Source organism: Eptatretus burgeri, chromosome 12 (genome assembly GCF_056783735.1).
Source record: "Eptatretus burgeri isolate ZD-2024b chromosome 12, Ebu_testis_v1, whole genome shotgun sequence".
Taxonomy (NCBI): domain Eukaryota; kingdom Metazoa; phylum Chordata; class Myxini; order Myxiniformes; family Myxinidae; genus Eptatretus; species Eptatretus burgeri.
This window is the reverse complement of record NC_140972.1, coordinates 11,898,697-11,924,406: the sequence shown is the minus strand read 5'-3', so window position 1 is coordinate 11,924,406 and position 25,710 is coordinate 11,898,697. Positions and strand designations below refer to the sequence as shown.

Here is a 25,710-nt window from a genome sequence, read left to right as displayed (position 1 = left end):
TGGTTCCTGGCAGCCAGCTCCTTGGCATGTGAGTCCAGGAAGTAGACCTGTAGGAACTTTGGCTGGCCCTCTTCAGGTGGGAGCAAGCTGCCAATGTGGTGGAACACTTGACCTTGGATCCGGAAGCTTGAGTTCCAGCCCTGGACTTCAACTTCCTTATGCCCGAAGTTCTTTCAGTAAGGGAGGAAGGGCAGGAGAGGGCTCAAGGACGACCTTGCCATCGCTGCAGCCCACACCCTTGGTCTCTCCCTTGAACTTGGAAGCAGAGCAGTGGGTGCAGACTTGGTCCATTCGGCCGATGTCTGCATGAGTTGTTGGGTCAGCCGGGTCATATGTGAATGCCGCCCTGTTGGCATTGTTGTGCTCTTGTGCCCGGGCCAGTGCTCGTGCTTCTGCAGTGTGGTGACGCATTACCTCAAGTCTTGCATCACTCTTCCTAAGACTCATTTGCTCGCCGCTGCTGTTGCCGATGAAGCAGCTCATTGAGCCTGCCTGATCGCTCCTCTTCAGTCTCTTTTTGTCGCTGCTGCTGTTGCCGCTGTGCCTGTTCATTTATCCTGGAATCTTGCTCCTCTTCAGCCTCCTGTTGTCTCTTAGTGCGTTTTTGCTTGGCTGCAGCCGCCTTGGGACCAATGGAGTTCTTCCTTCTTCGGGGCATCCAAAATCAGAAAGTCAAATTTTTCATCAGAAACTTTGTAAACGTTCACCGGTCTGTCCGTCCACCGGTCTGTCCGTCCTATTTTGATCAAGTTGTGAATAAAAAAAGTCACGATGCGGAAAATCAATCAATTGCAGCAGAAAATTGAAACGGCCAAAAAAATTAAAAGACGAGGTTTTTTGGGGGTTTTTTTTTAAATATCTAAGGTGTGCTGTAGTACCTGTGAGACGTGCCAATTACGAATATGCCTTTAGTTTTGCTCTGTGACGTGTAGTTCACGAGTTATAAGGACAAAAACATACACTACGACTATATATATATATATATATATATATATATATATATATATATATATATATATATATATATATATATATATATATATATATATATATATATATATATATATATATATATATATATATATATATATATATATATATATATATATATATACATATATACATATATACATATATACATATATATATATATACATATACATATATATACATATACATATATATATACATATATATATACATATATACCACACACATACATACATATAGATATAAGATGTGCTAAAAACATTGCTTTGCTTAACAAATCATTGTTGAGCAAAGGCAAGCGCTCCAGCTGGGTACCTACAAATTATTTCATCTGATAATACCAATAAAATAAACAGCATACTTCATTATCAAAGAGCTAAACATCACAACAAGGTAAATTACTTTGGTTCCTCCAACTTGGGGTTCATGTTGGGCTCTTTTCTGCCTTGACCAGCAGGATAATCCTCCGCTTCCTTTTCTGTCAGGATCTCCAAAGTCATCTCCAACTTTCCCTGTTCAAAAGAAATCATCAACCATTTTCATGTTAAACAATATGAAGTCAGCCCATACACCACCAATAATTAATACACATCATGAGAGACAGCTTTCTTTCACAAGAATCCAGAACCAGGATTCCCTGTAGTACTTTTATGGGAACCAAGCCAGGAGAAGTGCAGTATGTGAAGCACTTGAGACACTCTCAGCCACAGCTTGTCTTGGGCAGACAATCTGCAGCTGAACATCAAGGTTAGTCACCTTGTAATTCTCCACAAAGACAGATCCATCATGAGCTTTCCACAATGAGCAAGGCCTTCATTTGAGGCGTTACGAGTACAGCTCTATTCTCGAGATTGGCACAGCTGCTTCCCATCTCTACTGAAGGAAAGGGTGATGCCAATAAATTAGAAGGTTTTGTGCTCAATTGGCAGAAGGCTGAGTCCAAGTGTTTGCATCTAAACGACTGCAAGCAACATGTTGGCCTTTGTATTTTGGGGGTTTTTTTTTCCCCACCACCTTTAAAGGTATTGCTCCACATACCCCCTCTTCACTCCACTCATCCCGAGCCCTTTAAGTTGCAAGCATCTTCCAGAAAACACGACTCTTTACCCGCCCCAAGTCAAAGTGAGAATCCTCACCTCCATTTCAACATCCCATTGTTCCCCCATTTGTGGAAGCAATTGCCTTTATACAGGTACGGCTCAAGAAAGAGCAAAACAGGGGCAATGGATCAGACGATAAATTGGGGCAAAGACAAAAATTCCACAGCACAAGTCGAGGAATTGCAAAAACATGGGAACAGTCTCAGTGGGAATAGTAAAGCTCAGTAAGGGAAATGGGAGAGACCATGGCAGGGTGGTTGCGGGAAGCAGATTTTAAATCCAGTAAAGAAGAGCTCGAGACAGACTCGAGAATAAAATTCTCTCGGTGAGTATGAAAGAATACAGGTGAGTGTGGAGTTTGAATTTCAGGAAGGTAACAAGGAAAGGATTTATCACTGAATATGTGTGACCTGGAGGGACAAGGGCTGGACAATAAGGCAAGAGCTGAAGAAGCAAAACAAGAATAGAGCCAATAATTACCAAAAATAATAAAAAAAACAAAAACGGAAGTCCACCAACCTGGCTTTGGTGAACAATCTGCAGATCCAAAGACAGCTTCCTGACAAGTGATTCCACCAGCACCTAGCATTCCAGAGCCTCAATATTAGAAGCAGCATCAGCACCAGTCAACAGTGGGGAGCCATAATCCATAGAATTCTTGATGAAGATGTTCAACACCATTATAAACCGAGTGCAGCAAAGTTCGGATTTGGCCCTGTTGAGAGTTTGTAGGTGGTGGCCAACCTTGAAATGTAATCTGCTAAAGAGGTGTTATAGGTAACTGTGAAAGCCTGAGATCTCCAGAGACTGTCACTCTCCAAAAAAAAGGAATTGGAAAATTTGCCTGCCAGTCAAAATGGAGTGACAAATTGAGAATATGGGTCTTCCTTGCAGCAAAAGACATGTTTCAGATCGATGACCAATTCCTAATTTTCTCAGATGGGCAGAGGGTGGTGTACAAGCTGCCGGAAAGAGGGATTTGAAAGCATCTTGCACCAAGTAGTGTCATCTGCAAAGTGGCACGATAAATCTTCCAGTGATGACTGTGTGAACTCTATGTGCACCAACAAGAGTGGTCCCAGAATACAACTTGACGCTATACTGGCTTATAGAGCAACAGAAAAGGATCAGATTTTGTCGAAAGCAAGCCAGTCGGTGCACACGAGTGGACAGAAAATCTGGTACTCACTCCGGGAGAAATCCTGGTTATCATTAGCTGACACTTTGGAAATCAAGGCATGGTGCCAGAGAATCAAAAGCACAGATGTCCAGCAAAATGTTTGTGGTAGCATACTTAGCTTTTTCGAGAGTCAGTTTTGGTACCATTATTATGATTTGGGGTAATGTTTGAAATTTCCCATGATGCAGGCAGGTTGCCCACACGAAATGACCTGGAAATGAATAGAGAAAGAGTAGACAAGGCAGTTGATCAGCTTTTGAGTAACAGTGTTGATGCCGTCTGGGCCAGTATCGGGGGATGACGGAGTACTGCTCTCCTCTCTGGGCTGGCTCCCCTGCCTCTCATCTTGAACAGCTTCATGCCATGAATATTATTGAAATCTCCCGTGATGAGGTCGAGTCAATGGGCTCATTACTTCACAATTGAAGACAGGTTGGTGGTCTGTCTTCTTCCGCCTCCTTTCTGTTCTTACACTCTGCCCTTTCCGTGCTTTCTCGCCCCAAGGTTTCTACAGGGCACACATGGTCCACCCATCATTATCCCCCTTCTGGTGAAACCACCTAAATCCAGGATCACTGTTCACCTCCACTCATTTGTTCCCCTTTATTTCCCCCACCTGTGGAATCAACTTCCACATCCTCTTCAATCTCATTGTTCCCTCGAGGTCTTCAAGATGGTTCACAACCATCTCAGATCATCCCCAAACCAAAACGATGATCTTTTCTACCATTGTTAACCCGACCCAACTTCCTCCATCCAATTTTACAATTTTCCTGCCTTGGAGTTTCCTACTGTGTCCATATTGTCCATCACATGCATGTGTTTTGCATCCTGTTTTTTTTTCTTACGTTCTGATCTGTTCACTGCACGAGCTCTTCCACGAGCCTCAACGATGGATACAAAAAACAAAAAAAATTTTTTTTTTAAAGGTGTAGAATGTTTTTAGTGAAGGGTGGAAGATAGTGACAGAAAGAGGAATTGTGGACCTTTTTTTATTATCACTTTTTCCCAACGATCTAATTCTCATGGAGGAGCTGCAGATTGAGAAATACACAAGACCACGCCAGATGTGATTTCTAGCAAACGGCCAGGAAGCTTGGAGGAAGTGATACAACTTCCCAGTGCACTAAAGACATCTCTTCTCTCCACACTCAGCAGGGCAATCAATGAAGAATTTCCTCCGCCCCGTGGATGCAAACCCATGTGGTTTCTACATGCTCTGTCTAAATGCTGAATGTCAAAGGAGGAAGCAGCATGTACTATTTTTAAAGACTTTGGTGTGACTTGGCCAAGGTTGCAGTTGAACTGCTGACCTCCCAGACGAAGGCAGTCAACCTTAGCATGAGCAGTATCAAATGTGATCCCATCCCTCAACAGCAAAACAGCATATGAGGAACATGTTCTTGAGACAACTTAACCAAGAGGCAATACATTTTGTGGATGGTGAAACACCTGCAAGTTCAGATCGATAAAGCAGGTAAATGCTGATTACCTCAGTGGGCCTGATGCTGCTTCCGGTATACCTGAAGACAGCAATGATGGTAATAAGCTTTGTAGAGATTTCAGGTTCCCATCAGTGAGGTTGGCTTGCCAAGAGCAAACATCACTGATGCAACCTGAAGCTTTCATCTGCAGCCTGATGAAGTACTGCTCTCCCCTCTGGGCTGACACTCCTGCATCACACCTTTCTTGGCTTCACTGTGTGGAAACCAAGGCATTGAGGATCATTTAGGTCTCCCACGATGAAGCCGAGTTTTTGGATCTCTCACCGCAGGCAGATCAATGGACTCTCCTCCAGCCTCCCTCTCACCGCAGGCAGGTCAATGGACTCCTCTCTCCAGCCTCCCCCCCCCTGCTCTGTGATATGTTCCCCTCATTTCTGCAGGGTGCTCAAGGTCCACCAAAAACCCCCTTCTGGTGAAACTACCAAAATCAAGAATCACTGCTCACCTTCACCATTTCATTCCCCTCTTTTTTCCTGCCTTTGGAACAAACTCCCATACTCTCTTCAATCCTACTCTTCCCTCTAGGTCTTCAAAACAGCTGTTCACCACCACTACCTCTTCCCACATCTTCCCACATCCAAAACCTCGATCTTTTCTTCCCCGCTATTCCACCCCAAACCCACCTCCTTCAAATTCCCTGCTTTCCTTCTTGAATGTCCCTTGTAGTGTCCATCTTGTATACCCTGTGTTCCCAACCCCATCCTCTCCCTTCCACAGATTTCATGTCTGTTCCCCACTGCTCTGTGCTTCCCTCTCCCACCCCTTGTCTCCTGCTCCCTTTGTGATATGTTCTGTGTGTTAGCTCTCATACGAGCCTCAACATTGAATACAAAAAAAAGAAAGAGAGGAAAAGATGAGCAGCTTTCTGGCAGTTGCCTCAATGCATTCATTGTTGGACCAGGAACTATAAGTTGGGTAGGAAAGCTGAAGGCAGGAAGGTATGGACTAACGGAGGGGAGAGAAACAGAGGGGAGAGGGGGAGAGTGCGTGCAAGGCGAAGAGCGGGGTTAAGCAATTGGTTCGCCGTCGACAGACGTCGGTCTGATCAACAAACAACTTAATTCCAATTTAATTTTATATTTTTAACACTGCGGAACACGAATCAGAGCAAGAACCTGTAGTTTGGCATATTTTAGCTCAAAATTTGGTAAATTGTATAGAATCTCATCCTGATCGCGCATGCGCACAGAGTAAGGTAGTTAGTCTCTGCCTGTCTGTCTAGCAATCAAACAAAATTGAAAATCATTCCAAACAGGAAACGTACTGTTTTTAGGGACGTCATAAAGGACAAACAATGGGCACAGATAACTAATTTAATGTGTTAACGAGGATGGTGGAAAAGACGGCGCTTCAACAGTGGGGAAACCTCCGCAAAAGTTTTTTTCCCTCCAGCCATTAATACCTTTATTTTTACTTCTATTGAATTACATAATTGAGCACTGCAGAACACCAATCTCCTTGTTGGCACCTCCAAAAACCTCCAGTTTAACAGTACTTGGACAAAATAGTACGCCATCTTGACCAATCGAATTTGCCCCTCGCGGTCTCATCGTTGGGGGATATCGAGATTCAGACAAAATGGTGGCTCGTAGGAAATATAGATTGTGCTCGGAAATGCAAAGGAAGATTTTGAAAGACACTTCTCATGTCCTTTTCCTCAAGACTAAGGGGTTCTAAGGGTTTCCATGAAGTCTCTTGTTGAAAAATGAGTCCCAGGTACTATGGCTGGAAATGAAGATGACAGCAGATGATCAATCACTGCGAAAGATGGTGGACTTGTGGATTTCCATCAATAATGTTAATTAGATATTATTGTACCGAATGAGCATTATTTAATAATAATTTACATATATGATCGATTGTTATGAACGGAATTATTTTCGAAAGAAATGAGAAGACAAAACTGGAGTGAGTGAGCATGGTGCGAATGGACAGTGAAGGGAGAGGCGGTAAACAAAATGCAACGATAGAAGTGGGGGGAAGAGGGAGAGGGACATGTTTCTCCAATCCCCCACCATGCCCCCCACATCCCAAACATAATTTCCTCCCTGTTACCGACCCCACTGCCTACCCCCTCCATTCTCTACATGCTGTGATGCATTTGTATTGTCAATCAGTTCCCTCCACTGCTATCAATGTGTTGACCCGTCACCTTCTATTGTTTGTTCTTTCATCAGTGTTATCTGTAGAAACTCTTCTCTCCACATTTTAAAGCTAGATCAAAAACCTGGAACAACCAAATGAGGAAAGGTGAACCATCCCCAAAGGGACACCAGCTGTTTAAACAGAAGGTTCACCATCTCCTTTTGAAGGACAAAACACCGATAAGCTTTGTTTCCCAAATTCCAGATGTAATAAATGGAGTTATTAATTGGCCATAAAGCAAAGCTGGCACCTCTGTATTCATATTCATGTCATTGAACTTGCTTCGACAGCACCCTTCCGGTCAAGTTATGCACACGACAAACAGAAGTTTGTCCTCATGAGAATCTTCATGGTTTGAAGGTGGTAATCTAGGTCACAGCATCAAGACGGGACATGTTCTTCACTTCTCGGATAAAAAAAACAAAAAAAACAAAAGAAGCATTTTAGAGAACGCATTCAAAGAGAAGTTTAAAAAGAAAATCCACCCACACCTACTCCGGACAACTCGGAAAGGGCACCAAAATGCCATCACAAGGTCAATGCACCTACGTCCCGTAAGTGAATCGAACTGCGAGCAGAACTTGAAAGGAACAGTCATGATGCAGAGGATTATTGTATAGCAATGAACAAGCAACTACAGGCCCTTGTGTTGAAGACATTAATTGGCGAATCTTCTCCATCACACATCACTTCCAGTTCATTATGCATTAATTAGTAGTAAGGAAATTGAACAGCACCATCTTAACTATCTCCGCATACCACGACGACTCAATGTAAGGTGGTGATCAAGACACAGAAGGTCATACCACAAGTTGTGGGAAACCATCTTTCTCAGCTGTACAAGGCCACCACCCCTTCATGCTCTTTTGTCGAAACAAAGAACAGAAATCGGTGGCCATCCCCGTGCTTTGCTTCAGTGAGCATTTCCCTGCCGTCTTCGTGGGTCGCGGCAGGCAGTGCAAGTCCAGAATGAGAGAACCTACGTGTGGGAGATAGACCAATAAATGAAACATTCCTTTTCACATCTCAAATACAGTCCTTGAATGAGAAAATAGTTAAAGTACAATTATGGCAAAAGGAAACAAATTAGGGGAAAGCATCCATTGGCAACTAATCTCGTAAATCAAGTCAACGTACATCAATGTCTCCAAGTGGACTTGTCCTGCATATGATACACGTACAAACTCCACGAGTCTTAACACAACACAAATGGTGGAAGGGGATTGGGGGGAGGAGGAGAGTTCCTTGGCACCGTAACGAGTATGGAAAAACCACTTCATCGATAGTTTACTGGGTTAAAGGTCAGACCCCCCACATTCATAACCTGCAAAGGTTGAAAACAAATTTTTGTCCTTGTAAACGGGATGAAATATGGCATTTCATATTTGTCCAAAACACTTTTTACCTGGTCACACATGGTGAAGTCAGTGACTGCAGTTTACTTCTCATCTTTTACCTCCCTCACACAGAATGGTACAAGGTAATGGCAAGGTCCCCAAGTCACCATTATCCATTTATCATTCAAACCCCCTCTGCAGACTGGCCCATGAGAGCCTGACCTCCAAGCTGGCAAAGTTCCTGCTCAAGAATGATAACTCAGCTGCAATTGGTCCAACCAGCATCAGCACACAAGTTTGATATATAAAAAACCTCTGCTGATCTAACACCTTCATTAGTACACAGTCCATGATCAGACGAACAAAATGAGACAAACTAGCAGTGAAAGGAGGAAATGGCTCGAGGAAGAAGATTAAGTGAGAATAAAGGTTGGCGAGGAAGAATGGGAGACAATTCGAGCTGGAAGTGCCAGAACTGAAACGTTGAAGCACTTGAGAGAAGAGCATGATCGAACAGACACAGTGAAGTGATCCACCGAGCTCGGGACAGACCATGATTTAACCAGAGTTGGTGTCAAAACCACCCAATGCTCGCCTGTTTATACATTTATCGTTTTTAAAAGACTCGTCTAATAATTAATATTTTTTATAAAGCATTGCAGTGAAGTATAATTATAAAGCAATATATGTATTTGTAGATTGTAATCAGTAACAAGAACGCAAGTGAGCACAATATACGCCCGAACAAGGTGTATACAGAATTGTGCTACAACGTGGAAAACAGCATCCTGGTTGCCATGGCAACCACTTTCGATGCCGAACGTACGTCGCGACACGCCGTCTCCACAGTCTGTACCTATGTACCAGATATGAAACGTGAAAGTTGAAAACTTTGGGAGTTAGAGTGCGGACAGGAACGGACGGACAGACATCACATAATACGCCCCGATGTATGTATATATATATATATATATATATATATATATATATATATATATATATATATATATATATATATATATATATATATATATATATATATATATATATATATATATATATATATATATATATATATATATATATCGGGCATATTAAAAAAGTGTGGTAGATAAAAACACGAGAAAGGAAAAAAATAACTTGCACCAAAAACTTTAACATTTTCACGCTCACGCAGGGGGTATCGCTATCGCTCTCTGTTCTTCGAACAGGCGAGCTAAAAATGGTTTTCAAAGCGACGGTAAGAGGTCATAGCTTGGGATAATAACAAAAATTAAGGGATCCAACTTCTTCCAAAGGTTGATCGCAGGAGTGGGGAGGAGGGTCAGCATGATTATTCTGATGCGTCATGTAACTCGATTTAAAGTCACAAGTACACAAAGGTCAGCCCCAGCTTCTGATGTTTCTGACGTCAAGTGCAATGTAATAAACTGCTGATGCTAGTCCATCACCAAGAAGAGAAAGCAATCATTAAAAAGTGGACTATTGAGCCAAACAGAAGAGGATTTTCCAGAGAGGCACAGCAATATACCAAACATGCTGCTTTGGAGTTCGCAGACCTTCACTGGGAAAGCAAAGGAGAAGATTGCACCAAATGTTGTTTGTGAACGTGGAGGTAGGATGCCATTGCTCACCTATGATACCAGTGCTGTAAGCTTACAATGTCCACAAAGACTTCTTTCTGACTTCCCGTTTCCAATTTAAAGCCTCAATCCACTGATGGGAGAATCATCATCGAGTGACAAGTGACCAGAATATATGATAATAAATGTCAGTGTGCGCGCGCGTCTCCTCCACAACTCCAAAATCATGAAACCTAGCGGCCTGAAACTTTGCATGAATCCGAAGGGAACTCCAAGGGAGTTCATGAATGAAAACAGTGTTTGGCTAAATGTAAACACTCATTAAAAAAAAAATAAATTATTAACTCACCTCATCATTGAATAACAAAAACAGGCTTATTCTTGGTCAGCCCGCTCACATTTACAGGGGTCTTAATCCACCATACGTTTCCACCTATTCAAAAATGCCTTGGGGTGATTTTCCATGAGGACCTCTCACAAACGAATTAATGTACATAATCAAAATCTGTCTTTAGATTTGAGGATCTGAGCTGGTGGACTAAATAACTGACAAAACCTGGAGTGAAATTTAAAAATTTAAACAAATTACCAATTATTTTCAGCAAGAAAGGCTATGAGATCCCCTCCTCTTCACATTTACAAATTGCCAAGGCATTAAGCTCAACTTTTTCGACTGTTCAGAGATTTATATTGAGTTAAGAAAAGATTAAGGAATGTGCTCAAAGCTTTACTTCATCGAGTGCAACGAAAATAATTACAAGGAAGCGCTCATCATCGAATGCCTGATCTTCACCGTTATGTATACATAGCTAATTGCCTGCCAAACCAGCCATTCCTCATCAACCATTCACTGGGGTTCTTGGTTGAGTGCTTAAGTTACTTGGCGAGCGCTCTACAAGCCACTTGGTAATGGCTGCCTCCTCCTCTGAGCTCCCAAGGTTAATTGTAATGAAACTGTTAGAGCACTTGTAATGAAAAATTGTAATTAATTCAGATACACCACCAAGATACAATTCAGATACACTTTTGAACCAAGGTACACAACCTCATTGTCTCACAATTCATAACTTATAAACACACAAGTCACCAGCTGTCAAAGGGAGGACACAGGGGAAGGGGTGAGATGAGGGAGGGGAAGGAATGGGAAGGGGTGGGGTGGTAGGAGGGAGGAGGGAGGGAGGTCAGGGGTGGGGTGGGGGGTCCAGAGCGAGGGGTGGGGGATGGGTCACAGTCCAGAAGGAGGGGGTGGGGTGGGAGTCTGAAGTGAGTCTGGAGGGAGAGGGTGGGAGGAGGAGGGAGGGGAACAAGTGGGAGGAGGCAGGAGAAGGGGTGGGAGGAGAGACCCAGCGTTGCTCGGCAATGCCAGGTACCTTTGTTCGTGAAATATAAACGGATGATCAATAATCAGACTATTACAAGAAAGAAAAATTGATGTTGGGAGCAATTTAAGATTCCATTATGTCAATTACAAATGGATGCCGGCCGAGTAATATTTAAGTGAATTGATTCATGCTCGGACTTCTGAATGTGGGTGACAGAGTTGAATGGAGCGGAAGCCAGTTCAACACCTGGAAAGTTGAACTTTTGGATCTGAATTTAAAGTTCAAAGATTCTGCCTTGACATATCAAACGTGCTTTAAAATCCTGTGTGGTGAGAACAGATTTAACTATTAGAGTGTACGAGGTGCAGTGGGACGCAAGAAGCACGCGCGCCAGCATCAACTCCACTTTATTGCGCGACCAGAAGTACACTCCCGCCACCCCGAGTGGGCGAGGCATGATATACGAAAACCCAACCACGTGACACAGCACACTCATCCCCTCGTAAAAATGACCCGTCACGATGAACGGACAATCACAACATGACCACCTGAAACCCATCAACACTCAATCCTCCAAGTACCGCGGCCGCACCCTGACCCGCCTCGGACGGGCAGCGCCGCCAGACAGTCCAGGCTCAGACGCCTCCCGGCTCGGTCGAGGTGACACCCTCGCCGGACTCGCACCTTTCGCCACCCCAACCACCCCCGACCGACCAGCCTGCCCGACGTCCCCGGGTAGGACGGCATCAGGCGAAGACCCCTGGGCGTCGGCCCAACCAGCCCCGGCGATACAACGTCAGGTGCCGGCGACATCACCGGTGGGGGTCCCGCATCGTTCAGCCCGGGGAGGTGTGGGAGGGGGGGTGACGCTGAACAGCGATCATGCATTTGGTCCACGTGCCGCTTCCACACATCCCCACCATCAGTCCGCACCATGCAATTCGCCGGCCCCAGCACCACAGAGACCACCGCCGGCACCCATTTGGAACCGTGGAAATAATCGCGCACCATTACCCGCTGTCCCACATCGAAGCCGCGCAGCCGCGTCGGACGGGACACCGCCCCACTCCCCGACCCTCCAGGTCGCAGCAAATCCAGTCTGGACCGCAATGCCCGTCCATAGAGACGAATGGCAGGCGAATCACCCGTGACAGGATGAACTGCGTTCCTGTTATGGAGAAAAAAAAGACATCGACCACCGTCTGCACAGGTGCAACACCCCCCCTGCGCAAAGCCTGTTTCAACATATTAAGAAACGACTCAGCTTGGCCATTCGTCTCAGGATGATACTGTGCGGACCTTAGATGTCGAATACCATTTTGACGCATAAACTCATCAAATACACCTGCGATGAACTGCGGACCGTTATCAGAGATCAGAATCTCAGGTAATCCTTTATTTGAAAAGATCGTCCGCAATTTTTCTACTGTAATGTTTGCTGATGTATGCTGCATTACGACAACCTCCGGCCATTGAGAGAATGCATCGATCACAATCAAAAACATTTTGCCATTAAACGGTCCCACAAAATCTACATGGACCCTCTGCCAGGCCCTGTCTGGGGTAGGCCATAGACCCGAAGCTCGACGCGGGTTATCAGCATCTGTTTGACACGTGGCGCAACGCTTAACCAATTGCTCAATGTCTTTGTCCAACCCCGGCCACCACAACAGACTACGAGCAAGACTCTTGGTCTTCACAATGCCATGGTGACTGACATGCAGTTCTTCCAAACACCGCTGCCTGAGCCTCGGTGGAATCACCGTCCTCATTCCCCACATAACGCACCGTTGGACCAACGACAGCTCCGATGCGCGTGACGTGAAAGGTTGAAATGCCGGTGTCGAAGGCAGATCGCTCCAATTCCCCGTAGAAATCGCCTGGACGACACGGGCGAGCACCGGATCACGAGCCGATTCCACCGCGACCTGCCTGGCCGTGACCGGCCCGCTTTGGACCTGGCCCAGCGCGAACACATCGACCCGGTCAGCCAACTCAGACGCAGCTGGACCCTCCGCACACGGCAAGCGAGAGAGCCCGTCGCAGTTAGCATGCTTCTCAGTGCTTCGGAACTGAATATCATAATCGTAAGCACGCAGAAACAGACACCACCACTGTATTCGCGCGGCCGCTACCACCGGCACCCCGCGCTCGGGTCTCAGGATGAATTGAAGCGGTTTGTGATCCGTCTGCAAAGTGAAATGCCGCCCCAGCAGGTATTGATGAAACCTCCGCACACCCCAGACGAGGCTGAGAGCCTCACGCTCAATCTGGGCATATCCGCGCTCTGCTGTGGACAGGGTCCGGGATGCAAAACAAACAGGCCGCTCGGAACCATCGTCCATCCTGTGGGAGAGCACTGCCCCGATGCCATATGCAGAGCTGTCGCATGCCAATAGGAGCGGACGCGCAGGCTCGTAGTGCACGAGGACCGTATCCTCTGTGAGCCGCCGATTGACGCGGTCGAACGACGCCTGGTGTGCAGGCCCCCAAGCCCAGCGCTCGTCCTTCCTGAGCAACCGTGTTAACGGCGCAAGTTGTGAGCTGAGCCCACGCACGAACCTTTGGTAATACTGGGCCACACCAATGAACGAGCGCAGCTGCGTCTTGTCGCGAGGCGGTGGCATGTGCTGAATCGCCTCCACCTTCCGAGGACCTTTCAACAGCCCCTCCGGCGTGATGATGTGCCCGAGGTATTCCAAGCGCTGCTTGAAGAACGCGCACTTGTCCCTGTTCAAGCGCAGGCCGCACGCTTCGAGCTTTGTCAACACTTGGGCAATGTTCGCAAGATGCTCGTCCGCCGTTTTCCCCGCAATGAACACATCGTCCAAGTTGGTCTGAGCGGGCAGGCCAATGCAAACCCGATCCATGGCTTTCTGCCACAAAGCTGGGGCCGAAGCAATCCCAAAACAGAGTCGGGTATATCGATCGAGTCCTTGACACGTGTTGATTGTCAAAAGCTCGCTACTCCCGGGATCCATCAGCAGGTGAAAATATGCATCACGCAGGTCTAGCTTCGTGAAATATTGACTCCCCGCGATTCGCGCATATATTTCATCGATCGACGGCAATGGATACTGCTCCACGCTGAGCCCCGGGTTAACCGTGGATTTGAAGTCCCCGCACAATCGGACGTCTCCATTCCGTTTCAGCACCGTGACAACCGGGGTGGCCCAATCCGAGCACGACACCCGTTCGATCACTCCACAGGCCTCCAGCCTATCCAGCTCACCCTTGACCTTGTCCCGCAGGGCATACGGCATAGGACGTGGTTTACAAAACCGAGGAACCACCCCTCCTTCAAGAAGAGCTTTGCCTCCATGCCCTTGAGTTTCCCAAGGTCGTCGCTAAACAACCCTTGATGTCTTTGAAGAATCTCCTCTAACTGATCCTCCCACCGGCTCAGCACGGGTTGCACAAGGTGAACTGCGGCCCAGTCTAGCCTGATGCGGGCCAGCCAATCTCGGCCGAGGAGAGACGGTCCCCTCCCCTGCACGACGTACACTCGAAGCGTGGCGACCTGGCCTTGGTACCGCACAGACACGTCTGCCATCCCGACTGGCGTTATCTTCTCGCGGGTGTACGTAAACAGCGTGAGGTTTGACCTGATAAGCTTCAAGCCGTTGAGTCTACGCGCGGTCTGTTCGCCGATGAGCGACACCGCTGCTCCCGTATCGACCTGGAACGTGATCGGCGTTTTGTTCACTTCGACTTCCACCGTCATCGGGCGCGCCGCCGCCGGGCCAATTGAAAACAGGTCCATCAACGGCCGCTGGTTCCGCCCTGGGTCGCCTCGCACATCGCCGTCCATGACCTTAACGGCGGCCGGCGCCCCACGGCACACACGCGCCAAATGACCCACCTTGTGACAATTTAAACACACGTTGCCTTTATACGGGCACGCACGGCGCAGGTGTCGACCTCCGCATCCCAAGCATGTCCGCAGGGTCACCACGCCGCACGCGCGGTCACGTCCGACCCGCATCAATGGTCGTACGCGCGTCCCGGGGTGCTCGCGACCCCGCGTTGCCGGTGATGGCCCGAACATCTCCGCGAGTCTGCTCGACCGCCGTAGCCGTGCTGACCGCCGAGTCGAATGTAATGGCTTCACCCTTCAGCCGTAAAACCGCTGAAACCATCTTCGCATCTTGTAAACCAGCAATAAAACGATCTCTGAGCCGAGCTGGACACTCACCCGCCGTGAACTTGCAGGCCACGGAAGAACGCTTAATCCGCGCCACGAAATCAGCGACGCGTTCCTCTGCTCCTTTCGAGAGGCGATCGAACTGGTATCGAGCGAGCTGTAATGACTTCTCCGGCGCCATGTGTGCCTTCATCTTCTGCACAATGTCCCGAAACGACAGCTCGTCATCCCGGGGCCTGTTCGGTGCCACCAAATCACTCAGTAGCCGATAATGCTCCGCCAAAAGCGAAGCGAGCAAGATCGACTTTTGTTTGCTCTCGTCGACCACATCGTTCGCGTGGAAATAGCATCCCAATTGCTCCGAAAACAATTCGAAGTCGTCTCCGACGAAAACGGGCACATGTCCGTATTCAAGCATCCTCGCCAGCCAACTAGAGTGTACGAGGTGCAGTGGGACGCAAGAAGCACGCGCGCCAGCATCAACTCCGCTTTATTGCGCGACCAGAAGTACACTCCTGCCACCCCTAGCGGGCGAGGCATGATATACGAAAACCCAACCACGTGACACAGCACAACTATGTCCCATAAAATCTCAGACGAAGACTTGTAGATAGGTTGGAGATCCCAGCTTTGATATTGTAATACCGAGTAAGCAGCAAGCCAAACCTGTCCACAGGCTTCACCAAATAAGCTGTACCTAATTCATGGGAATTCCCAGAAACGCACAAGTCTCACGAAATGAGATCACTTGGGCTATCAAATATGAACATCAAGTGTTCCCAAAGAGCAGCCCACAAAGTCATTGCGTATATTCCAGCCCTCATCTAACTTTTATAAATTTCTCCCACATCCTGGAAATTAAAGACGGCATTGTAAGAAAAGCAGGGGCACCAAGCAATTTGTGGCACAACTTTTCTGTTTTCTACTTCCAGGATGTCATCACAGTAGGACGTTACATTATATCGAACACTGGGAAATGCTTTGTGCCACTTTACAGTGGTTTTATGATGTTTATTTTCTTGTTAAAGTTAAATCACAGATTTTGCACCAAAAGCGCTGCATTGTCGAGGACGAGAGAAAATTACAACAAAAGTGGAACAATGCTTACTTTGACAAGAACAAGAGGAAAATATGGTTCGTTTGTAAACAAACAATAGTTGTGACGAAAGGTGACAGCGTGAAGTATCACATGCTGACGACACCCGGCATCACCCTCTTCTCGCCCCCGGTGTCACAACAAACTGATCCGTGCAGGGAATGACATGGTAGCACTGAACAATTAAATGAGACAAAAGTTATAATTTTCATTTAGTGTCAAAAGGAGAGTTCAAAACGTTTTACTTCCTGTAATCCAGTCTCACTGATCAGGTGCTTTATATCCATGATCAAGGTACCTTTGAAAACTATCGTCACGTGTCTTTACTGCTACAAGCAATGGAAAGGAACGAAAACAACAAACAAAACATGAAAGCAATAAAGTGGGTTTGAAGAGGAGTAGAATCTTTACAAAATGATGGCATTTAGCTGAATTTAAAAAAAAATTAAAAATTTCGATTTTTGTTTTTGCAATTAGTTGATCAAATTCATCGAACAAACTTCATTTTGAAGAGACTGGTCCTCAACTGGGATAACAACAATGATGCAATCATCATTAAAAATACACAAATGACCTCAATGAGATTATAGAAATGACAGAGGAGGAGGAGGGGGAAAGGGAAAGGGAAAGAAGGCCTTGTAAAGTTTGTTCTGAACCACAAGGTTCTTACCAAGAAACAATGGACTTATTGCAGCAAGAGATGCACGTGTCCGAGTACTTCTCGTAGAGGATAAAATGCACTCAAATGTACCAATTTGATACGAAATGGGACATCGGAGTCTTCCTTTACTGTCGGTTAAACAGTGACAAAAAAAAACGACACAGCAGGTGGGGAGACTGCAGCTTACCTCACACACAGGTGCACATTCCTCTTAGGAATCCATGAGGAAGGGCCAGCCACATCCATGGATTACAATTTTAAAATCATTAAAACTGTCAGACCGACTAAGAGTGCTGACACTATGGAAATGGTAGAGATGAGAAACGAGGCAGCATTGGGTGAGGCAAGCAAATCTATACTGCAAGAGAGCTGTTTGTGTGTCACCATTGTTCTCAGAAATGGCCAAACGGATCTTCGTCAAACTTTCAGAGGTTTATCAGTGAGTGCCAGGGAGTGTTTTAGGCAAAAATGTTTTGTAAATAAAAAAAAAGAAGTTTTATATCTATATATATATATATATATATATATATATATATATATATATATATATATATGAAATCGCCTTCGTACTTATGAAAAAGGTAATATCAAATGATCCCCGACCCCATTCCTTAGTGTCGGGATATATATTTGGGGAAGTGTTGTGAGCCCGCACAAAAATATTTATTCAAAATGCCAACAGGATTGAGACAGCACCGGGCAACGTCGGGTACCCCTGCTAGTTTAAAATAGTCAACTGGAACATTATGTAGTTGTGTAGCTGAAGTAATTGTATTTGCACATCTACCTGCCGTGTGTTTATCACACCATATATACCTTTAAATACAATGCCAACCCTCAAGGAATACCTGCCTGATAGGTGAATCAATCAGGTGTCCCACAACCTTTACCAGACCTGAGTGCTGATGCAAGCCACAATAATGAAATGTATCTTACCCAAAAAATCATCAAAAGAGAACTTGTCGTTGTCCCAGATTTGCAGGTTCAGTCTCGGTGGAACTCTCTGCTCCGTGGCATCGAGACTCCAAAAGTGTTCCTTTGTGGGGAGGAGGTGGTGACCAGAGTAAATAATTATAAATTAATACTCAGGATGTCAACACCCCGAACCAAAGTCGTAAAAGGAGAATTACCATAATTATACAAAATTACTGATAAAAATCAAGATGGCTCAATAATGCCCTTCAGGGAGGGGTCAATATGCTTTCACCTTGCTTCGTCTAACCCTCAGGGAGCTTCCAGTCCACATACTGACCTTGACTTTAAAATGATCGTGGTAGTTTTGTGTTAGGAAAGGGGGGAGGGGTGGTTGTGTTTAATCATAGTTTTGTGGAAGGGTGAGGGGTGATTGGGGAGGGGGGGGTGTAGTAAATAATAATCAATTAGTATCTAACACCTTTTGAGAAAGCAGACAGAGCTGTTCAGCAGGTAGGTAATCAAAGGGGAATAAGAGTCGCCAATTGAAGTTCCCTTCTCCACCCAGGGAGCGGTAGTGAACGTCTGTTTGCTGCTTGTGCTCATTCATACCTTCCAGCCAACTGTGGGCAGAAAACAACACATGACCAACCTATGGATAAAGACATACAAGGGACTCGGACACAGACACGGGCATGCCACTTGGCTGATTATGTCTGTGCTCCATCAACATCAAATTAATCCAACCCATCAGTATAATGAAAAAAAAAAAAAAATCACTGGGGAGGGAGGAACGGGGTACGAATTGGGGAGGCACAAGGCCATCAACAGGGTGTGTGTACTTATTTATAGTACAATATTCTCAAGATGGTGGTGACTACACTATTATAACTTTTCCACCATGCAGACCAGCTCATCAATCCCTCTTTTAATAAAATTCATCAACTTTTCCTCCAAAGCAGAAACATTTCATCATCTTGATCAGAATGATTTTTTTTGTGTGCATTTTTTAAAGTTGGCGAATCAAAGCGATTATGTATTTTGGAAACTCATCAACATCGAAGTGTTTACAAGTACAACCCAAAGTCGATCATTATACAGAAGACGTTACGTACTAACGATCGTGTGCTCCAATTATCCCCCCATCATCTCATTCAAATGCGTTAACACCTGTCTGCTTTTACTTAACTGCAAAGTCCACTTGTACCAATTATATGTCTAATTAGGTGATGCTATCAAGGACTTCCATTGACATTGTGCACCATTGCGGTTCATTACAGCTCTGCTGGGTTTGGGATCTTAAAAAGCTTAAAATACACGGCCTCATTGTAGGAGCACGCACTCGTACTGCACGAGCACGGTGGTCTCATTCTCAAATGCTTCCTTTATCGGAAGGATTGTCTAAGTGCATCCATTTATAAAGTACTTTGATCAGATTGTTTGTAAACTTTCACGGGAAGGCAAGGGTAACACAGGAGGGAGTGATAAGTTGGTAACACCAGGAATCCACAAGTCATTTTGGCAATCCGTTGGCTGCTCACCCCTTCACGAAGATGTCACTCATCTTCTCCCCGGTGATGCTCGTGTCATCCAATATCACGTCCATTGTGTTCCAGACGATGCATCTCAGTTGGTATCTGGCTCACAAAAATGAAGAGCAACTCATAATAATCAATCATACTACAATGAGAGACGTGCCAGTGTCGGCTATACTTCATTGCACTCCTGAACCGATGGACTGATCGAATTGAAAACCGGTGGTTGTACACGGGAGGGGCACAGGGTGGTTACGACTAAACAGGGGAGGGGGGGGGGTAATGAACCGAAAAGTCCAGTCATTTTTTTGGGGGGGATGAACCAAACCCAATCCGGTAATTCTCAGCGTGGGGCGGGGGGATGAACTGAACCAGTCCAGTAATTTTCAGGGGAGTGGGTGGAAATGAGCCTTTGTCCAAAATTTACTCGATAATCTTCACTACATAGACTAGTCATGCTGAGTCCACTGAAACAATCTTCCATTTCTTACCTTTGTGGCTTACGAGGGGCAATATCGACGGGTGGGCCCGGTGGCCCCTTGTTCTTAGGAAACAGGTCAACCCACATCTGCAATCGACCCTTCAACAAAAGCAAAAGAGTGAGTTAAAATAAACAAACAAAAAAAGGTATCCAGGCTTAACCATTTTGTAGAAGCAACTTGTACTGAGCATGGGTGTCAGGAGAGGGCATAAATTGGGATGGAAATGAGAATGCCGACAGAAGAGCTAGCCAGAGAAGCTTCCAAACCATTATCAGCCAGCATCCTTGCACATTTACTCGGTCGGTAATTCCACATTTAAATAAAGAGAAAACCCACCAAACATGGTGCTCAACAAAGCCAGGCATACCTGCTCAACACCAGGCTGCAAGGGATTGTACAATGGTCGTGTCTCCACATGCTCAGGCACAAGGCCACAATGATGTAGTGCCATCAATGACAACTGTTCCTGTTGTGAACCCAAGTGTGGGGGTTGAACTTGATTGGTACCTGGGGGAAGGAGATTATGAACCCGAATTAAAATACAAACACTTAAAGTGCTATTCGGACAAACCATTAATGCAACAAAAAAATTCAAAACTAACAGGTCAATCAGGTTAAAGGCACTTACCCTGTCCCTCGAGAGAGAAAGTGTGGCATCCCAGGCAAAGCCGTCCATCTGAATAAGTGGGAAGGCTGAAATTACGTTGTTTGCAGATCTCCTCCAGAATCTGAGATGGACGCATCTGGTCCCGCCAAGCATTGAGACCAGACCTGACAACCATAATCACGAAAAGCTTCCTTAGGAGAATGTATTTTGGTGCGACGACAGTAGATCACGAGACCAACATTTGGCATTTCTGTCCGAGCACACGGTTCATCATGCTGGGGACCAAGGTTCAAATCCCATTTACTTCTATAAATTGCCCATCGTCTCCTTATGTCCTTACGATTCATGCAAGAGTGCAACGACAAGTCCTTTACTGGCTGCGATTTCTGCACTCCTCCATAAAAACTTAGATCACCATTTGCTGGTTTGATGAAAAAATTGGCCCACATCTTTCAATCCTGTAAAAGAGATCTTGGTCCTGGTCCTTGTACAGATTTGTGGTCAATGTGGGCTCATGGCTTGTATCCTCACATCATGTTTTGCCCACCGCATCTTCACTCTGTACCCCTCCTCCCCTCCCTAATAGCAGATAACTTTAGGTGGCACTAAACCTCATCCCAAGGACACCAAAGCAGTAGCCAATTCCATCTGCTGACGTGGAAAGGATCACATGTCATCTGACAAATGGAATGTTTCATTAAATCTGGGGGGAAAAAAAAAAAAAAATCTCATACCATCACCCTTTCCTTTGGAAGGATAGTTGAAAATGTCACAAACCCACAATACATTTCAACAATCAGCCACTTGAGGTTGTGGGCTTCACCATCAGTCACAACATTTCGTGGGCAGACCATGCGTAGAAGCTTGCCTCCAAGGCCAGCCACGGACTGAGCATCCATTGTCGCATAAAGTCCTTCTTTCGTATATCCAAACCTCAACATGCAAGACCTTTGTCCGTGGTGAAATAGAAGACTGCACTCCTGATGCTCCTGCTAATCATTCGATTAATCGATCTCTCTCACATGTCGCACAATCAAAAGTTCTCAACATCAACGGCATCTCCCACAAAGCGGCTGAAGCAAAAGCTTGCAGATCTTCCATCACAGAAAGGTTGGTCACCCTCTCTTCTCCCTGGTCAATGCTCTCAACTTTACTGATGAAGGCTTGTGTTCCTTCAGCAAACCACTTTCCAATCCCCCCCCACTCCCCCCACAAAGCCTTACTCACCAGTCAATATGTTCCTCCCCTCTCTTCTTTCCATCAATTCCTTTGCTATTAAATAACAATTGCATTTATATCGTGCCTTTTGCCAATGGATACAAGGTGCTGACATCCATCTGTCGGCCCACCTTTTGCCGCTTTTACCTCCACGTTTTAGCTTCCTGCTCTTCCATGAGCTTTGACTGCATAAAAAAAGAAAAAAACATCAATATAATTTTAAAAATAAAATCTACACATTACATTTTAAATATAAAAAAAAATCCAAGAGATATCTAATGAAGTCTGCATCGTGCAGAACTACAGTGTTCTCTATTTGATAAGATACAAGGCAAACTGAGACCGAAGAAAAGAATTAGAATTATTAATGTTATTGCTCCGAGTGAAAGCTCATCACGTGGAGCGACAAAGATGGGAATCATGAAAGTTCATTAAATACGCTAATGAAGTCTTCAGTAAAAAAAAAACAAAAAAAAAACGAGGATTCTTAAACAAACGTGGTTAGTAATTTTGTGACCAAGAAACTTACACCGAATAAGTCTGTGGAAGTCCACAATGAGCACGGTGGTTTGAAAGGAAACGGTTCTCGAGATCGATGATCGTTTCTCCAATCTTCTCGTCTTTGGAAAGCACGTCGTAGTCAAACAAGGCGACGTGTAGGTCCTTCTCGAGCGGTAATGCGAAGCTCATCTCGTACATGCTGTAACCAACGCAAGAAGCGCGTTTCATTATCTGGCCTGAGAAACTGGTGCTGCTAAATACATGACAGAACTTCAAGGGCACTCGGTAAGGTGCATAGAACCGCCATGCAATGCCTGATCCAGTCGAACATATCGGATCCAATGAGTTTTTGAAATACCGGGCTGTACATCGTTTTTGGCCACATCTCTCAATCAATAAATTAAATAATTCTCGTGTCTAGATCCGGATTCGGATCTTCACCAAAATCGAACCAATTCGTCGTGATCACACACACACAGCCTGCCCACCAAATTTCATACGGATCCATCTGCAACTTTTTGAGATATCCTGCACACAAAGAGACAGACAGACAGACAGACAGACAGGGGTGAAAACATAACCTCCTTCCACCTTTGGTGGCAGGGGCAATAGTTATTTGAATTATAACCATGCAAGCATGGGGTTCATCATCCTTTCCTTTCATAGTCTAAATTTATAAAGCTGTTGGTTCAGCAAGAAGCATTACATATTTGTTGACAAGAGCACCTCTGTCTTTCCCAATTTAATGATGGTGGTGTATAGATTGCCTTCACTTCAGATATTGATCACCGATTTATTTATTCTTCGTCTCCATTTGTATATAGTAATTTTATGGACTGCAATATAATGAGACCATACCATACCGATGTAACCTACAGCCATGGCATTGCAGATACTGCTTTTCGTGAGAATGCAGGAGTAGTAGTACTACGACTACTTTAATGGCCACAATTATTCCCAGGTTCTTTTGGAGTTGGAGAGTGTTTTTGGCCCAAGTCTTTCACAAACCGGCTGGCCAAGCCTGATGTTCGACGAAGTAGTGAGGACAGGAATTTGGAATTTGGCCATGGCTCATCTACTCTTCGCACAGGACACCGTCAGCTCTTTAACATCCACAAACTAATGTTGGCAGAAGGGACATCAGCTTAACGTCCATCCGAGGGATGGCGCACACATGGATGCACCAACGCAGGTCCAGTAGAAGGAAAAAAAAAATAAAAACCAGGAAACCATCCACACCAGGATGTAGCTATAAAACAATGGGTTGCAGAGAAATGTCATGGATTTAAGAACATCGGTTTCAACAGCAAAGTTAAAAAAATAAAAATAAAAATAAAAAAAAACGTGTGACAAATGTAAAACATGAAAAACAAAACGTGCAACAAAAAAAAATAATCTAGATCTGGATTGGATAATTTTTAAAGTGATTCTTCACCATTGAGAGATAGGGCTCAAAAACGATATAGTACTGTGTTGCAAGATATTTCAAAACATGTATTGGGCCCGATATGTTCTCGTGGACCAGGCATAACGTGGCGGAGGTACGCGCTCCACCAAGTGCCCTTCAAGTTGAAATATTTTCCTTCAATTCAATATGGCTGCCAAACCATATTATCAATGTCATACTTCACAAATTTTTTTCCACATGCGTAGTCAATCATACATGCAACATTTGGCATCGATCTTCTCAGCCGTTTTAGAGAAAAATATTTTTGAAGCTTTTTTTTCTTCAAAAAAATAAATAAATAAAAGAAAAAAAGGCTGCCACACCACATCACCAATGACGTCATCAATTTAATTGTGACATTTCTTAGTAGATCACACTCAAACTTTCGTTTTGATCGGATAAGGAATTCAACCAATCCAACTATGGCATCATCATTAAGGCACCAATGATGCCATCATTATCAAATGTTGTTCCCTATGTAGAGTACCTGACATGAACCAAATTTAATTTTTTTCCATTCAGTGGTTTCAGAAAAGAATATGTCCAAAGTTTTTCTTTCTTTTTTTTTCCAACATGGCTGCCATACCAGATCACCTATATACTATGACATCATTGTAAGCGATAAAAATTTTTATCCACGAGTATGTGCATGCACCTATGTTGAAAGTAGAGTGTAAATTGCTCAAGCAGTTGCAGAGAAAACAAATTTAAAAGGGAACTAGTACTGCGAGCAGTTATGCCGGATAGGGAACGACACAAGTTCCAACAATGATGATGCCATCCCATTACGTCATTTTTAGGAAACAATTTCTCACGGCTCGTCGATCCAAAGAACTGCCACTTGTAACTGAGCAGTGATATTCTCGCAGTGAGCAGCGCAGTAACTGAGCAGTGAGCAGTCTACAAAGGTGCTTACAAAACTGCTAGCCATGAGGAATAAATTTTGACAAGTATGATATCATTCACAAGGTTTGGCAGTCATATTGGATCGAAGGAAAGCATTTAAAAATCTCTGGAACCACTTCACCGATTGATGCAAAACTTCATATATATATATATATATATATATATATATATATATATATATATATATATATATATATATATATATATATATATATATATATACATATATACATATATATACATATACATACATATACATACATATACATACATATACATATACATATATACATACATATACATATATATACATATACATACATATACATATACATATATATACCATCCATTACCCATGGGGGAAAAGGTTTCATAACAATGACATCAGAGGTCACATGGTTTGGCAGCCGTATCGGTTTGAGGAAAACCTTAAATAATCCTCTTCTCTGAAACCACTCAACCAATGATGGTTCAGTCATCAACCTTTTATCACCATGGGTACCTGATATACTTATAGCTTTACACTGATTGGTTCTGCAGTTTGACAGGTTTTTTTTTTATAGGTTTTAGCTTCAATCCAATATTGCTGCCAAACCATGTGACCTATGATGTTTCAGTTATCAAACATTTATCATGATTAGTCGATAATATCTGAAGTTTTGCATCGATCTGTTCAACTGTTTGAGGTTTTTTTTTTTTAAGTCATTTATATTTTTATTTTCCCCCCAAAAATGGCTGCCATATGACATCACCAATGACATCAATTTAATTCACTGGACCAATGTCTAAGTAGATGACCCTCTAAAATTTTATCTTGCAAGGATTTTGACACATCCAATTTTGTCATTGTCATCAAATGTTGTTCACCATGCAGAGTTCCTGATCTGTGCCAAGTTTCAATTTTTTTCGTTGAGTAGTTCCAAAAATAATGTCCAAAGCTTTTCATTTTTTCCCAACATGGCTGCCACACTACATCACTTATGACATCATAGTTGTCAATAAAAAAATTATCCGTGGGTAGGCACTCATATGTTGAAAG

At 44.4% G+C, this 25,710-nt stretch overlaps 1 protein-coding gene across 7 annotated transcripts in view; it reads right to left on the bottom strand.

Moving 5' to 3' along the window:
• The window catches only part of DYSF (dysferlin), a 180,390-nt gene that overhangs the window by 5,622 nt on the left and 149,058 nt on the right, over window positions 1-25,710 (bottom strand). For all 7 annotated transcript variants that reach the window (XM_085849530.1, XM_085849528.1, XM_085849531.1 and 4 more), the window contains 9 exons: window positions 22,347-22,517; window positions 20,621-20,763; window positions 20,360-20,499; window positions 20,002-20,090; window positions 19,517-19,612; window positions 18,457-18,598; window positions 18,000-18,099; window positions 7,727-7,899; window positions 1,393-1,502 (listed from right to left, as the gene is read on the bottom strand). In XM_085849530.1, the coding sequence (XP_085705656.1) occupies window positions 1,393-1,502; window positions 7,727-7,899; window positions 18,000-18,099; window positions 18,457-18,598; window positions 19,517-19,612; window positions 20,002-20,090; window positions 20,360-20,499; window positions 20,621-20,763; window positions 22,347-22,517 (1,164 nt within the window). The remainder of the gene's footprint in view (window positions 1-1,392; window positions 1,503-7,726; window positions 7,900-17,999; window positions 18,100-18,456; window positions 18,599-19,516; window positions 19,613-20,001; window positions 20,091-20,359; window positions 20,500-20,620; window positions 20,764-22,346; window positions 22,518-25,710) is intronic.